General features: G+C 43.0%; 1 protein-coding gene across 8 annotated transcripts in view; it reads right to left on the minus strand.

The window, feature by feature from the left end:
- Positions 1 to 18004, minus strand: part of cfap20dc (CFAP20 domain containing) — a 105253-nt gene that overhangs the window by 17193 nt on the left and 70056 nt on the right. For 4 of the 8 annotated variants that reach the window (XM_078946734.1, XM_078946732.1, XM_078946738.1 and 1 more), the window contains 3 exons: positions 17288 to 17374; positions 16237 to 16482; positions 6273 to 6334 (listed from right to left, as the gene is read on the minus strand). In XM_078946734.1, coding sequence (XP_078802860.1) covers positions 6273 to 6334; positions 16237 to 16482; positions 17288 to 17374 — 395 coding nt within the window. Of the gene's footprint in view, positions 1 to 4085; positions 4321 to 4417; positions 4541 to 6272; positions 6335 to 16236; positions 16483 to 17287; positions 17375 to 18004 lie in introns of those variants that run through there. The other 4 variants (XM_078946733.1, XM_078946736.1, XM_078946735.1 and 1 more) reach the window with 4 other exon arrangements.

Here is an 18004-nt window from a genome sequence, read left to right on the forward strand (position 1 = left end):
TCTTTTTCCCTCCGTGCCTCCGTGCTCTCTGGCTCTGGGGGCCTTGCGGCGGTCCTGCTGGCCCTGGCCTGGGTGGCGGGCTTGGTCGCCTGGGCGGCGGTTGTTCCCTGCCGGTTCCCGTGTGGCGTTGGGGGGATTCCGGCTGCCGCTGCTGCTGCGGTGGGGGTCTTGGGGTGGGGATGGCTGGGCACTCTCCCTCCTTCTTGTCACGTTCCACCATCCATTTTAGAAGAACATAAACACTCACTGTCTCTCTGACACATGCATGGCGCCGACGCAGGAGCATGGCAGCCGGTCAGCTGCTGAATGGAATGTATGGAATGAATGCAATGAACGCAGGAAGTACGTAAATAATAACACTAACCTCCAGAGACTGGTTTATTCAAGAACTGATCTTTTGGCTCTAAAGAAGAACGGTGCTGGATTGAAACATAACATTCCCCCTGAAGTAAAAAAGCGGTACAGGGGCACCCGTGCCGGAGCAAAACTAAAAGCGAGAGCTAAAGCCAAATGGGAACGCCGGCGGAAATACAAGCCTCCTATTCCATCTGTGATTATGGGGAACGTAAATTCACTGTCCAACAAGTCTGATGAACTTTTTGCACTAGTGAGGAGCCAACAAATCTACCGGGAGTGCTGCCTAATCATGCTAACGGAGACTTGGCTAACAGCCAACATACCAGACTACACTGTGGATTTACCCGGCTTCTCCACGGTGCGTGCGGACAGAAACACTGCAGCGTGTGGCAAGAGCAAAGGTGGTGGCCTCATATTGTATATAAACAATAGGTGGTGCAACCACAGACACTTCACAGTAAGAACAACAATCTGCTCCAAAGATTGTGAGCTGCTAGCTCTTAGCATCCGGCCTTATTACCTACCCCGGGAGTTTACGCATGTCCTGGCCCTCTGTGTTTACATCCCACCAGGAGCGCACGTGGAGACAGCGCTGGAGACTGTGGTCACAGCAGTAACGGACCTCCAATCCCGACATCCCCAGGCGGTCGTGGTGATTTCGGGGGACTTTAATCACATCACTCTGGACTCATCACTGCCATCCATGTGTTAATACGTGGATTGTGCTACACGCGGCAACAACACAATCGACCTACTCTATGCCAACATCGAGGAAGCATACAAAGCCACGCCCCTTCCCCCTCTCGGCAAATCAGATCACATACTGATCGCTCTACAACCCAGGTACACACCCCTGGTGAATAGAGAGCCTCCATCAACCAGAACAGTAAGGAGGTGGACACCAGAGGCGGAGGAGGAGCTTAGAGACTGTTTTGACAGCACAGACTGGAGCGTGCTACTGGACCACCACGGTGAGGACATCGAGCAGGCGTCACAGTGTTTGACAGACTATATCCATTTCTGTTTGGATATTGTGATGCCCACAAAGGCAGTGCGCTGTTATGCCAACAACAAGCCTTGGATCACCAGAGAGACGAAGGAGGTCTTAAACAGGAAAAAGAGAGCCTACAAAGAAAATAATCTGGAAAAGAAAAAAGCTGTACAAGCTGAGTTGAGGTGCTGTCTGAGAAGCTCCAGAGAAAACTACAAAGCTAAGATAGAGGGGAAACTGAGAGCAAACAACATAAAAGAAGTGTGGGATGGAATGAAAACAATCACAGGGTGTAAAAAAGGGGCTGCATCTGGAGGAGACAGTGTGGAGCGAACCAATGATCTAAATTATCATTTTAATCGGTTTAATTCATCCGCACACCCCACACCTACCTCATCCTGTGCCCCCCAATTCCCTCCTCATCCTACAAATGAACCTGCACCGGTGGAATCAGCTCTTCCTCATTACACCTCTCTTACTGAACATCAGGTAAGAAGAGAGCTGAAGAAACTGAAGACCAGGAAAGCAGCAGGCCCAGATGGGTTGTCCCCCAGGCTCCTGAAGACATGCGCAGATGAGCTAGGAGGTCCTCTCCAGCATCTCTTTAACCTGAGCCTGCGCCTAGGTAAAATACCAACACTCTGGAAGACCTCATGCATCGTTCCTCTGCCCAAGGTCAAGCAGCCGAGGGACAATAAAGACTACAGACCAATTGCACTGACCTCTCACATAATGAAAACCATGGAGAGGTTAGTGCTGCAGTTGCTGAAGCCCCAGGTGCAACATGCCCAGGATCCATTGCAGTTTGCATATAGGGAGAAGGTGGGAGTGGAGGATGCCGTTCTGCATCTCCTTCACCGCACGTTGACTTACCTTGATGAAGGGGGGTGTGCAGTGAGAATGTTGTTCTTTGATTTCTCCAGTGCATTTGACACAATCCAACCCCCAATACTGCAGGAGAAACTCAGGAGTATGTCAGTGGAGCCATACTTAATATCCTGGATCATGGACTACCTCAAGGACAGACCCCAGTTTGTCAGAATGGGGGCCAGCCGTTCCAGAACACTCTGCAGCAGTGTGGGAGTACCTCAAGGCACAGTTCTCTCCCCGATGTTGTTCGCTCTTTACACGACCGACTTCCAACACAACACGGAGGCTTGCCACATCCAAAAATTCTCGGATGATACCGTCATTGTGGCCTGCATTAGGGAGGACAAGGAGCTGGAGTACAGACAGCTGGTGCAGGATTTTGTTCTTTGGTCCAAGAAGAACCAGCTCCAGCTGAACATCAGGAAAACCAAAGAACTGATTCTGGACTTTAGAAGACAACCCCCTCTCTCCGAGCCAATATGTATAGACGGTGACCTGGTGGAGACAGTCACGTCCTATAAATACCTGGGAGTGGTGCTGGACAAGAAACTGGACTGGAACGAGAACACCACCCTGCTCAGCAAAAAATGTCAATCCAGGATGTACTTCCTGCGAAGGCTGGCCTCTTTTAACATCTCCACCAAGCTTCTCAGTATGTTTTATCAGACGGTGATTGAAAGTGCTCTGCTGTACGCTGTGGTGTGCTGGTGCGGCACAAGCAAGAGAAACCTGACCCGCCTAAATAAGATCATCAGGAGGGCTACCTCTGTTGTGGGACTGAAGTTAGCCACAGTGGAGGAGGTGGCTGAACAACGAACATTGTCCAGACTTCAGACAATTATGGACAATGTTACACACCCTCTGCATGACGCCTTCAGTGAAAGGAAGAGCAGCTTCAGCAGCAGACTTTTATCACAACGCTGCACCACAGACAGACTTAGAAAGTCCTTTGTCCCACGAGCCATCAGACTGCACAACACTCTGTGTTGAGAGCTTTTATTCTTGCTTCTGGTCTTGATTAAGCTGAATTTCTGGGAAACTTGACATGTTTTTAGGAATTGTTTATACTTGCTTTTATTCTTTTTATCCTTTTATATTTTAATATATTTATTGTGTTTTTATCTGTTTTAGGAATGATTGTGCTTTTAAGAATGGGCAGCTGGCCACTTAAAATTTCCTTCGGGATTATTAAAGTCTATCTATCTATCTATCTATCTATCTATCTACACTCACCTTAACACTGGTGTTAGCTCACCCTTGCACTAACAGTTTGCATGATTGAATGACTGAAATATTTCACACTAGTTGGTTTTAAGGCATAAGTATGCGTGTGAACACTATCTGTTTTGTGTACATGTCGACAGGTGGACATTTTTGCAGCTAGCAGGTGTGTTTATAACATTTGAGTGTGTGTGTGGATAGGCCCCGCCCTTTTTGTACTACATTTGAACCTTACCATAATGATTAACAACCAGTAAACTTGTTGCTTTATGCTGCTTCATGGTCTTACCCCCCTTCCCCTCCTATTATCACCTTCCTACCCCCCCCTCTCTCTAACGTCCCTCTCTCTTCTTCCCCTCTTTCCTTTTCCGTCCGGTCCAACACCAAAGATTTTCAAACATGATTGAAATTAATAAAGTTTGGCCTCAATTACAAAAGGGGTTTATTCAGACATCCCTTTGGTTTGTCTGAAGATGAATAACCCCTCTTGTTAAAGTAAAATATGTCCAACACAAGAGGCCCTCAGCTCTCATCTGTCTGCCTAGCTGTTGGACAGGACAAGTTAGAAAAAAAAAAAAAGAAAAAAAAAAAAAAGAAAAAGGAATTCTGTACTTTTTTTTTTTACCAAAGACATGTTGAAGACCCACACAGAAAAAAAGGCATCATAGAATCGACTTGTCAAAAAATAACATTTGATTTTTTTCAAATATATAATTTTTTTTTTATTCGTTTTATTTGTAAGCTATATCTTGCCTCCCCTGACTGCATGTCCCTGCTAGATTTCACTCTAGGCAGCTGAAGAAGGTCCCTCCCATGTGAAAACACTGGAAAAGCCAGAGCAACATTCAGCAAAGGGAGCATGTTCGTCCAGGAAGCTGTTCCTGATGGTATAAAAACCTTGTTAAAAGAAACAAATAAGTAAGATCCAACACACCATAAAGGGTGTATTAAGATGCAGTACTCAGAAAAAACAAAAACAAACAAACAGTTATTTCATTTGTAAATCAGGCCTTTCTCACTTAAAAACTGTAGCTTGATCAGAACTTTGGACCAACAACCAAAAGAATTCCATTCGACGACTGCATTGTAGTCAAACCCGACCTGAACGCAGAGATCCATCATTACTGATAATGACATTTAGTTCTGTACACACATGAGAGTTGGCACATGTTCTTCTCAATAAATCACATGATGAGGAGTCGGGGGGGTTGGCAAGTGGCAGAACTGTGATGCAATCCCTTTGTCTTCATTTGTAACCCACTACATGGTTGTGTACACCCACAAGGTTGACGAATACTAAGATGTGTATGTGTAAGTGGCGTATACTTGTAAAGCGCCTTTCTACCGTCCCCGAAGGCCCAAAGCGCCTCACAGTCACACACTGACAGCTGCTCTGCTGGCGCCAACCTTCCACCAAAAGAAATGGTCCAGAGGGTTCAGTGTCTTGCCCAAGGACACCTCAGGCGGAAATCGATCCTGCAATCTTCTGATCAGATCCCTACCGCTGCACCATGGCCAAGATGTCCTGAAAACCCTCCAAGGACAACTGGATCCACTGCCACAGCACAGAGGCTGGGCTGGATACTCGGTTCAACGTCACAAATGGAAGCAGAAAGGATTTCTGAGATATTATTTCTTATTTTTTTGTCGTCATTTATGTTATTATTTATTTTGAAGGTGTTTAAGGTATGAAGCAGGTTTACGGTCCTGTTTGATGATCTGCTTGACTCTGGGTTGCGTCTCTCAAAGAAGCATGGGAAACATTTGACACAGAAGTTCCAGCAGAGCTTGTGTTCCTCACAGAAACAAGCTTCATTCTACTGGAATGAGCAGGAACAGTCTTTTACTTTTTCCCATTTGTGTCTGAACAATGGTAGACTTTTTAAAATAATCGTTCTCTCTCATTGGAAACCTCTTCGTTGTTTTCTGGTCTCTGCTGTCGTACATTAATACTGGCTAAAAGCCTGAGAAATGCTTCTCTTTCTCAGCATTAGCAGCTGATTCAACAGTGTCTTCATACAATGGAGAGAAGTTCATGTCAGATTCACAAGCAGATAAATGAAATATGATGCAGCTGTTCTACATAATAAAGTTCTGGATATCAGAATGAAGGCTTTTCTGATTTTGGAAAATGCAGACTGACATTTCGTCTTGCTTTTCCACAGAGTGAAAGCCTTATCAAAACCTTTTTTGTAATTTGAGTCAAACATTCTGAAATACTTATCGAATAAAAAACTGTAGTTAAAGACAGAGGGGAACTGCCACATGTGAGGGTAAAATAAGCTCCTGTCCAAGACTGACGGCTGACATTTAGCCTAAATAATGCAGTCAGTGCTAGCCTCATGACAGATTTTCTGAAAGACCCACTCCAATGAAGATCATGTTTTTGGTGTTTTTAACATATTTTCCGATGATAAATGACATGTTTAAAGAAAATTAAGCTCAAGTTTAAGGATTGTTGTGAATCTGCAGCAGACGAAAAAAATGCCGTTTGAAAAAGAACTTATCTTTAAAACAGAAAATACACAAGGGGGGGGGGGGGGGGGGGGCAATAGGTAGTAGGGGAAAGGGGGCGGGGTTGCTCTTTGCCAACAGTCTCGCTCACAACTCAGAGGCAAATTTCTAATGAACTACTGCCGCTCTGCACAATCTATGTCCTAGAAAACGACACAGGTTTTTGGATTTGAGCATTAAAATAATTAAACCCTTTTACAACTTGAATGCATAAAATGAAAATATGTTGGTCCCAGAATGTGGATGGTCACATGCTGTGTGTTTCATTGTAAATTTTGAACCTCTCAACCTATCTCTTTGGCAGGACGCCTGCTTTTACCTTGGATTGGACTGCAGAAGGGGGTTCATCTCCCTCTGGTAGTGACGGCCCTGGTTCATTGGCTGGAAGACAAAAACAGGTTTTGCTTTATTTAACAAAAACAAGTATCTAAACCTTTAGTCATTTCATTGGATGAATTGATTACAATGCAAACATGAGTTTGAACACGCAGAGGTCAGAAGAGCAGCACTAAACACTCACCACACGTGACCATGAAAACTGTACCGAATCTTCCCAAAAACAGACGAGGCTTTTCTTTGTTCTGTATTTTTATCAAGTCAAAGGCAATAAATCAGAAGCAGTTAGGAAACGTTCTCATTCTAGTGTTTAACGGTTTTGGACATGGCACACTTTTTGTTATTACAGCCATTTATTAAATTATTGAAAAATAAATGGACTTCGATCCAAATTTGTTAAAAGGGATTATGGGTATTTCATAAGTACAATCCATTCAGGCAGTCAATTATATTAATAATAAAAAGGGAAAATTTTAAAAATTCAAAATGTTTTAAAGGCAAAAACAGTGAGAACTTTATCTGTAAAGATTTATTTTTCCTTTCTAAACACGTTCACGCAGCTAACATCTTATTCTTTCTCCATTATGTTTACAGTCATCTTCCTAGAACATTATAAAACTTTTATCGCTCCTCAAAGAGGCCAAATCTTTCACTTTCGTCTGAAACCGCCTTCCATAAAAATCGAATAAATTCTGGTACATTTCTAAAAAAAACACAAAAACAAAAAATAAATAGTTTAAAAGTGTTTGTGAAAAAAGTATTCAAAACAAAAATCCTAATCCACAGCACATAAACCTCTGCACCCAAATATGAGCAAGCCTGGCTCATTAACAGAAGTGTAAATCCCACATCATGCATGGTTCATACCGGATCTTTAAATGGATGTCTCTGCAGTCCGGACAAGCTAAGAAAGCGTATTAAAGGGTTGCATTTTGAGATTCACAGTAGGTTTCACTACATTAGCTTTAAAGTCCAGGTCAAACCAATTCAGAGGTCTGCATGACAAAAAGAAAGCCATGTTTTCTGAGAACTGTGGTGAGGCTGTGAACAGACCTTTATAGGTTTTCTGAAACGTTACTGCAGGTGTGAAACCAGAGGTCAAATCACGCACAGAGCAAATGTGACCCTTCTATGGTTTGTCTCTTATGCTTTGTTTTTTCTTTCATATGATTTTGTTTGGTTCGGGCTTTTTCTTGTTCCCTCAGGAATTGGTTGGTTTTTTTAATTTTCAAACTTTGCCAATTACTAAAATTCAACGAGGAACCAACAGTGTTGCAGTGCAGACAAAGACGTCTCTCACATCACTGCTGTGTTTAACCAATAACACATGCAATGGGGGTGCAGTGACGAGCAGTTTTGGATTGAGACATGGTAGGTTTGTGTGACTATAAGGTAAAAACGACCGGACAACACACATGTGATGACATCATCAGTCCAATGTGTGGAAAGACTTTAAATAAAGTCATGTGACCATCCAGTGTCTAGAATGTTCTAAGAATGTTCCCTTTGGATTCTTTGGATGTGGAAAAACAACAGAGGTGAACTTTAGGAAACTAACATGTGAATGGATTTGACATTCATTCTAGTTTACTTGTTTTTTTGGACACAGATTTCATTTCCACTTGATGATCTGGAAGAAATCCAAGAATCTGGAAAACTTCACTGTTCAGTAGCAGGAATTTCTGTCTGAGTCTCACTGCTGGAAGTTTGGAGAAAGATGATCTGGATCCACTGTAGGGTTAGTGAAGCGGATCGTTCAAAATGAACAAACATCGACTAAGAATCGCGTCAGCAACCACAAGTTATATGACACCAATTTTTGTTCAAATGTATCATCAACAGAGCTATATTCTACCCTATTATCCTCTCTTTTGTCTTTGTAGCATTTAAGACGCGGTTATGTTTGTCTCAAGTTCCACCGATGCAAGTTGAAGGTGACAACACTTTGAGTTTTACTAAAGCTCTGAGCTGCAACAGAAACGCAAAGGGGGCAGTCCCTCTGAGGTTCTGCAGTGCATAACCACAGACCCTTCAGCCTCACAGCCTGTGCTCTATCAGTCAAGTAGTCAACAACCCAAAAGGTTGTAGAGGCGTCCATCTGTGGTTTTGTGGAGCTTCTCAAACAGCAGGGCGAGCGGGATCTGTTGGAACCAGACAGACGGGATTCTCCCAGGAGCTGCCTGCCGTGTCCAGATGGGAGTGGGCTTTAACCGTGAGCAAAGTGCAATGAGAGGCTTTTACTTGTAGTAGTCCTCTCCAGAAGGGTCTTCATTTGGGATCACACCCCCACAAACATCCAGAGTCCTCACACATCCACATCAAAAAGCTGATCCGAAATGATAATGGAGATTTATTTGTAAAGTTTTATATCATAGCATTCTTTCAAAAAGCTCGCCAGTAGTTTGATTGACATATATTTGGTATAAATAAAAAAGCTGTAGACCTTAAATGTGTGTACAGTAATGATGTTTCTGTTTTGAATTTGAGATCCAATTTTACTGCATGACGAGCTAAATTGTTACCTTTAGTTGTAATTCCCAATAAGCATGCTTCAAAAGCACATTTCCCTCCTGATAAGCTTCTTTTACAAAGGTAAACTGCAGGTATCGGTGGATACCAACTACTGCTTTTCCTCCCATGGGTCTAAATCAGTTCATGTGGGAGATAGAAAGAAGGCTTTTAGATTCACTGCAGCACAGTTTTGGAATAAACTCCAGAAAGAGTTTAAATAGAAAGAATAGCTTTCTCTGGACTTTCAAATTACTTTTAAATGACCGTGAGACAAAGCTATCAAATTGCAAATGCTTTATTTAAGATGTCTTTTTTATGTAGATTGAGTGTGAGTGTAAATGAGAAACATGTGTTATTTTTGTGCTGCTGCCACCTGGCCAGGACGATCTCAATGAATTTTTTTTATCCTGGTTAAATTGTCATGATTTGTAGGATGGACAGACCCAGATGATGAAACCCAGAATGAGGACATAGGTAGGTGAGAGGTAAGTAAGAGTTTTTATTTTCCTTCCAGGAGAGATGGTTGTGGCTTGGTAGGAGTCTGATGAGGACTGCGGCTTGAGGCGTGGCTGGAGGTAGCAGTGCGGTTTTACAGAGCGTAAGGGATTGGCCTGACTTCCACACAGGTGACCATTGGAGGCTGGAATCCTGAGGCAGGGAGAATAAAATTAGAATCGTGACAAGACTTGGATTCAGTAACATGAGCTAGACTGAGACCAGGTATAGTCACCATAAGGGGCAACGAACTGGCGTTGAGTTGTGGAGCTGGGTCTCCTTTTGAACAGCAGGGTTGATGAGGGTGAATAGGTCACAGCTGGTGGAGTCAGGAGAAGAGCAGAGCAGAGGGGGCGGGGCTGACAGAGGCACCATGACATAAATAAAGGTAAGATATTTCAGCTGAGTTGTATGGAGTACAATGTTCCTCCACGTTTCAATATTCATGGTTTCATGTATTTGCAGATTTTTTTTCAGTTGTGTGACTCCTCCAGTTCGGGTTAAAATCTCAGACAACCCAAGACTCTTGTATGAGACTTTTGCGTCTGAAGGGTGTGATGCGGAGGAGGAGGGGAACGGTGATGAAGAGCACGCCAGCCCGACGGTTTGCTCGCCCGCTGCTAATGAATATTTCACAGCTGGTTCCAGCGGTTCCTGAATCGCTAGAACCAAAATTTGTGCCCCTGCACGGAGAAACCAGCTATAAATGAAACTGGTCTCTGCTACAAGTTTTCCAACAGCATTTTTCTGTTTGCTCCTGATTAACAACGTGAGCAAAATGCCGCAAGAACATGTTAAAAAGACAAAAAAACACAGTTTTCATTGGAGTGGGTCCCTAAAAGAATTTTATTATGAAGAATTAGCTTTAATCTACATGAGTGAAAAACACAAAACTGGATAGTGCGTTTGCCTTATTGTTGTGTTGTCTGGTTGTGTTCAGAATGAGACTTCAGCCATGTACATGTATATTATTTAACATAAAAAAACAAGCAAAACTGGACGTTTGTGCACATTTTCTCAGTTTAATCTGAATTGCAAATGTACACATATTATATGGTCTTGTCCAAAAAAATTAAAATATGGACATTTCTCCACAATTTTACCATTATTCTGCATGAAACTTGAATAAAAAGCCGTTCAGCTAATCTAACCATAGACTGACATCTGTCCAGTTAAACACTAACCATTAACTTCATTATTCTGCTGCTGCCTCAGACTTTAGCCAAACCACAATCCCAGAGATCATGTCAGGACTAGCTCTGGTTTCTACCATAAACTGCTCATACCGGCAAAGATGACTAAAAGGGATTACATTTAAATAGTACAGACATATGCAAACAAGCAGGTGAACATTGAGAGCTAAATGGATCAGAAACATTGCATAGAATGGATAAATCTTCCGGTTTAGACAGACAGACTGTGTATCTACCCCCTATAACCACTTCAGCGGGAAGTATTGTAAAATAGACACCGTGTGGAGTCCTGGAGGTACAAGGACTAATGATGATGATATTCCGTCTTTTATTTCTAGAAGGAATACAAGAAAATCTAGAAGTTTACGAAATAAAAACAGTTTTTTCAATTTTAAAATAACCCTAAACCCCAAGTAGCTCACACTTCCATTGTCATGAACTGCAGCTGCACAGAGAGAGCTCAGGTTCAAAAGAATGAGAAGAAAGAGCAGCATTTATTTTGAACTAACACTTCTTTGCATGACAGCAAAATGCAGTTTGGAGGTTAAACGCAGCAGCCTCAGGTGCCTAAAGCTGATGGCCTACCGCCACCATTTGCTGTGCAGCTTCTCACAAAAAATGGGGGCCCAAAGTTCCTCTGTTACAGCTGACATTTGGATTGCTTGTCCTTTCTAGCTGGTGCAATTCCCCAAACACGGCTCTCTGGTTTACAGGCATGTTTCCTTGAAAGGTGAACCTTTTCCAATCCTGCATGCTGTGTTAGTTGATCTGTGAAAAGAATCTTCTCTGTCTACCACTTCAATAGCAGCATTCAATTAGATCTGCAAATGACATGAAGATTTCTGAGACAGTGTTGTCTATTTTTCTGACAAAGTGTTAAGCGGCTGGGTAAAAAAGGGCTGCCACGCAGGAATCCAGGGTTCAATTCCTGGAGGGAAATAAACAAAAGTACTGGGGCAATTACCATATCAATGGTGAGCAATTAACACCACCCAGTGAGGGTCCTTGGGCAAGTTAACTTTGATATGTCTTTGTATGAATGTAGTACTGCTGATTGTATTGTTTTGCGCTTTGATTGCTTAAAATAAACAATTTCAAATCAAATCAAATTAAATATGGTTAGTACATATCTAAGGTAAAATGTTCATGATATAAAGCATTTGCAGATTGATAGCTTTGTCTCACGTTCATTTAAAAGTAATTTGAAAGAGCCCAGAGAAAGCAATTCTTTCTATTCAAACTCTTTCTGGAGTTTATTCCAAAACTTTGCTGCAGCGAATCTAAAAGCCTTTTTTCCCAGAGAGCAGGAGTGGTCCTGAAAGCGCAGGCTGTAGCTGCTGCTACTCTTCAGGTCTAGGAGCTGCTGGAGATAAGGCGGAACGACCCAAAACCCAATGTTTCTGCACTGGGACAAGGAGGGCCAACCCACCCTAGCATACAGAACACAGTGATGGGTTAGCAACCTCAGTTTTGTTACCAAAGACAATGCACAATGAAAAACCATATCCAAAGCATACATTGAAGCATTCATATAAATCACATCACCAAAATCAAGGACAGACATAAAAGTGGCAGTGACAAGTTTCTCACAGGCTTCAAATGATAAACATGTTTCGATTCTAAAATAAAAGCGTAATTTTAGTTTCAGCCTGTGAACCATCCATCCATCTTCCTCTGCTCATCCGGGACCGGGTCGCGGGGGCAGCAGTCTAAGCAGAGATGCCCAGACTTCCCTCGCCCTTGCCACTTCCTCCAGCTCCTCTGGGGGGACCCCAAGGCGTTCCCAGGTCAGCCGACAGACATAGTCTCTCCAATGTGCCCTGGGTCTACCCCTGGGCCTCCGCCCAGTGGGACATGCCTGGAACACCTCTCCGGGGAGGTGTCCAGGAGGCATCTGGACTAGATGCCCGAGCCACCTCAACTGGCTCCTTTCGATGTGGAGGAGAATATGTTCTACTCTGAGCTCTCCGCGGGTGACCGAGCTTCTCACCCTTTCTCTAAGGGAGCGCTCAGCCACCCTGCGCAGGAAGCTCATTTCAGCTGCTTGTATTCGGGACCTTGTTCGAAGATCGACCAGTAAATTGAGAGCTTTGTTTTTTGGCTCAGCTCTCTCTTCACCACAACGGACCGATAGCAACCGCATAACTACGGACGCCGCTCCGATCCGCCTGTCAGTCTCACGCTCCGGTCTTCCCTCACTCATGAACAAGACCCCAAGGTATTTAAACTCCTCCACCTGGGGCAGGGACACTCCACCCACCAAGAGATGGCAAACTACCTTTCTCCGGTCAAGAACCATGGCCTCAGATTTAGCGGTGCTGACCCTCATCCCAGCCGCTTCACACTCGGACGCAAACCACCCCAATGCACGCTAGAGGTCCTGGCTTGATGAAGCCAACAGGACAACATCATCTGCAAAGAGCAGAGAGGAAGTCCTGTGGCCCCCAAACCAGACCCCCTCTGGCCCCTGACAGCGCCTACAAATTCTGTCCATAAAAATTATGAACAGAATCTGTGATGAAGGGCAGCCCTGCCGGAGTCCAACGTGGACCGGGAACAGGTCTGACTTACTGCTGGCTATGCGAACCAAGCTCCTACTCCAGTCATACAGAGACCAGACAGCCCTCAGTAAAGCTCCCCGGACCCCACACTCCCAGAGCACCCTCCACAGGATACCACGGGGGACGCGGTCGAACGCTTTCTCCAAATCCACAAAACACATACACTATAGACTGGATCCCTCCAGCACCCTATAGAGGGTGTAGAGGTGGTCCACTGTTCCACGACCAGGACGGAAACCGCACTGTTGTTCCTGAATCTGAGGTTCAACTATCGGATGGACTCTCCTCTCCAGTACCCTGGCAGAGACTTTCCCAGGGGGGCTGAGGAGTGTAGTTCCCCTGTAGTTGGAACACACCCTCCGGTCCCCCTCTTTTAAAGAGGGGAACCACCACCCCTGTCTGCCAGTCCAGTGGTACAGTTCCCAACTGCCACGCAATGCTGCAGAGACGTGTCAGCCAAGACACTCCAACAGCATCCAGAGACTTGAGGTACTCATCCACTCCAGGGGCCTTGTCACTGAGGAGCTCGTTGAGTACCTCAGTGACTTCAGTTTCAGTGATAGACAGCCTCACCCCAAAGTCTTCATTCTCTGCTTCTTCAAAAGAGGGTGCGTCAGTGGCATTGTGGAGATCCTCGAAGTATTCTGTCCACCGCCTGACAATGTCCACAGTCGAAGTCAACAGCCCCCACCTTGTGTTTTTTTTTTCTGATGATGAACAACATACAAGTAGGATTAAAATAGCATTTCTGGGTATTTATTCAAACCATTGTGAATCAGAAGGAGAAGGCTGTTTAATGAAGAGTTTATTTGATGCTGAGCAGACCACACCCCCTGCTCCGAGCTCTCAGCAACAGGGAGGGGGCAAAGCCCCGCCCACAACTCACAGGTGAATTTCTGATTTAATACTGTGTCTCTGCAAAACCACACAGGTTACTTGATCTCTGCTGAGTTAGGTTCCATGATTACATGAAAATATAATCCACATAATTTCACAAGCATTTTGATTTATTATATAAAATATTTGAAATAAAAGTGGTAAGAAGTAGTTTAGTCTATAATGTGCATACAACCAACCTTATATACATATTTGTGAACTGGTGCATTATTGTACAGCACCACGGGGACATTCTGTATGGATGCTTATGAGCCAGAGAGTTTTCTGTGTTTTTCCTCCGTTTTGAGAATGGATAAAGTCATTCAAAGCCAAGCATGTTTGGCAAATTAGCCGTGTTTGTTTGTTTGCGGCATTGGCCTTGTGATAGACTGGCAACCTGTCCAGGATGTGCTTTTCTGGGAAAAGGTCCAGCATGTAACACCCACACACAAGAAAATGTGTGTAAAGGAAGTGATGACAACCTTTATCATATAAAGCAGCATAAATAACTTTTTTTACATTGTGGTTATAGTTGGTGCCTTTTGCATCTGATCTCAAAATGCGACATAAAAGTTAAAAATGAAGAGATAAATAATATTATATCCAATAGCAATTATAGGAGTAAGTACGGTATCAACAAGATTGTTTTATTTTAACATGATTATTTTATGAGTTCATCCCAATAAAAAGAGAATATATGAAGCTGATACCCAACAAAAGAAAATGTCATGCAGCAAATGCATAATCTATGCAGCCAGCATAGTTATCCACTCCACCTGGTTTATCCATCCATAAAGAAGACAATAATGATCATTACATACTGGATGCATATAAAAATGTATGTATTTTGCACTTCTATCATACAAGCAGGAGGCTTGTCGTGAGCTATTTAGTCAAAGTGGGGTGTGTGGGAGCACTGGTTTGATGGAGGGCCTTTACATGCCTCTCTGGCAGAACAGAAGATATCTATGTGGACATATGCCCTAATGATTCCAATGATGACACCTCAACTAGAGCGCCACATCTGTCAGGAAGAAAGCGTTTCTGTGTCAGGAGAGAAAAGGCTTCATGTCTGTTCTCCACTAAAACATTGGTGGGTGGAGTTTCTTCATTATTTTCTTTCCTTCTTGTTCTTTGTTGGCCTCTTCTCTGCGGCAGTAAATGTTGGATTCCTCCTAAACAAAGAATAGCTCTCACGTTTTAGGACCTCAATGCAGACATGCTGCAAATCGAATTTCACACAACTGCTCAATCTACTGTACGAGCGGACTGTTATGCATTCAGCCAAGTAACGAAAGCACAGCACACAATCACCTGGCCTCAGGTTGTGTCTGGCTGCTGAAGAAGGGAAAACAGCAACAAAAGCATGACTGACAGCAGCGGGGAACATTCCAGTCACAGCAGTCATGGCTAGAAATGGCTTGTCTTTTCCAATGAGTCGCAGAGCCAGAGAGCAACTAGTCTTTCTTCAGGTCTCATATTTATCTCTGTTTCTATCTGTGCCCAAAGCAAAAGTGTCACCATTCACTCTATAGGCTTTTGAAATCTATATTCATACTTGTAAAGACATTTACTGTGCCTGTGTGTGGTCCTCATTCTACTAAATACTGTTGGTGGTGCTGTTTCCATATGCTGCATTGTTTAGAGGTCTGAACACTGCAGCTGACATGTTTGTGAATCTGTCCATGAACTTGATACCTACTGTATCTGCTATTAGCTCAAACATTTGTGTTTTTATCTGGAACCTCATCAATGTGTCAGAAAGAGGAACAAGATGATGCTTCCTGCAGTCCAACATCTGCTCCGAATGACAACGGATACCTGCATCAACAGAAATGTAACAACACAGCAGCTGAAGGATTTCTGATGACTGTACTCATCGGGGATCCCATGGTCTTCACATCTGCACGCATATAAGCTAATGGAATTTGCTATAATGGACTTCAATAGCCAAGAGCAAACTGCACTCTGCATCTCTGAATTCCTTCTGGGAACATTTCAAATGACCTAAATAATTTTGAGTCACCGTGAGAGCTGGAGATATTATGCTGGCGTACCTCTAAAGCTGGAAAATGACAATAAAAGTGTTTCAGTCTTTTCAATCTTGTATGATGCAGAGACTGGTCTGGAAAAAGAGGTAGATAAGTACGTACTGTCTTTATGACTTTAAATGGATATTGGCAGTAGTGAAGGTCAAACAGGACCAAATGTAAAAAAAATAAATTAGAAAAGGTGGAAAAAGGAAAATTCAATAAGATTTTTCCAGAAAAAGTTGCACCGTAAAGACAGAGAAGGTAGTGAGTGGTACCACCGTGCTGATACTGGTCCTGGTTGAAGTGCGGACGCTGCTCAGGTTGACGCTGACATTACACTGGCGGATTTTGGATGCGCTAAGGTCCACGTCTTTACCCTCATCTCTCTCTTGCTCGCTCTTCAGGATTGCCAGCATTTGAAGTTCTTCCTCATCATTATCCTCGTCTTCATGAATATTTAGACAGACGGACAGTTGTGAGGGAGTATGGCAAGAATCAACAGTCTTCTTAGCACTGCCATCTTCCTAAAAAATGTAAAAATCACATCAGTGCACACTATCTAAGTGACATTCCTTTGCACAGAACATACTGAATCAAAAATGCAATATATGAACAGGTTTTGCAGAGTAAAAGATATAGAACACCTAAAAAAAAGCTATAAAAGCAGAAAAATGCAAGAACAGTGGTGGACATCGGCCCTGAGGCCCGAAGGAAACGCCTTTTAACAGCACATCTATTGATTTAAGAGACTCCTATGGTAATTTGATTTGTCTGACTGACAAGTGCAAAAAAACCTGCTGTTGCCAGCGTGAGAATCAATAGTAGTCAATATACCACAGCCACAGGAGGAAAAACTAACTTCTTGTCATATTTCTCTGGCAAGCTTTCAGTCTGAATGTCACTGTTTGCTGCAGGAAGGAGAGTGTTGATGAAGGATGCTGTGATGTCACTCAGCAGCCAGTTGTGCAGATGTAGAAAGCAACAGCTGTGTGACAGACCTGGTTTCAGGCCATGACATCGCTCAGGTTGGCTTTTCTCTGATTCTGCATCACTCTGACAGAGGCAGAGCTCTGCATTCATAAAACCGCGAGCTGATCCGTTCAGCGCTCTGCTCAGGCTGTGGACACCACAGTGACTATTTAATACTATACCCTTTGTGAAAAGCTGTAATTAGATCCTTCAATCTGTTCTACATTTAAGCAAAACATTCATATGGATTTAAAACATAGGAAAATGACATCAAGTATTGCTTTAAAATGACAATTTAATCAGGTGTATTTATCGATCTGCATGAATGAATAATGAGATGAAAGGAGTCGCTTGACAAACCTGCTCCAGATGTAGATTTTTTCCTTTTCTCTGCTGCTGGACAGAGAAAGGTGGACTTGTCAAAGACGTTTTGAAGGACACAGCTGCCTGCAGGAACAGTGGAGAGAACTTCAGAATCAAATTGTGACTAAAAGAAAAATTACAGGGCATAAAGCGTGTACAACATTTTCTAAAAAGATTAAAGGTTTTGTCAGGGCTTTAATAATAACCCTTTGCTTTTATGCCTCTGTACTTTTCACTTTTGATCTTTGTCATTAGATTAACAAAACATTTTATGGAACCATCAAACAAAACTAAAAATTCAAATATATTTAAATTATTCTTCTTCTTTAACTGAGAATAATATTTTGGGTGATAAGGCTAGATTTTTTATGAAAGTGTATTTCTATTAAATAAAAAAAATGTTTTAATGTATTTTTCATGTATCTTTGTTCAATTGTTTTCCATGATTTTGGTTCTAATATTTTCAAGAACTAAAACAGCAAAGAATTCCAAACAGGCTGGACTCTGACCTCATCTGAAGATGAGCTGCAATTAAAAGTAGAAGCGCCTCAAAGTGTCTGTGCCACAGACATGATCCGTTTGGTTTCTGTGCTCGTCACGGCATCACCCGTCTGTTCTTCCTCCTGACTTTATCCACAAACGTTGGGAAGTATTCAATTTATTATTTATCGATTTTTGTTTGTGAGTCAATCCTGATGACAATATGAGGCACAA

The sequence above is a fragment of the Oryzias latipes genome, chromosome 5 (genome assembly GCF_053564925.1).
Source record: "Oryzias latipes strain Hd-rR chromosome 5, Olatipes_Hd-rR_3.1".
NCBI classification, from domain to species: Eukaryota; Metazoa; Chordata; class Actinopteri; order Beloniformes; family Adrianichthyidae; genus Oryzias; species Oryzias latipes.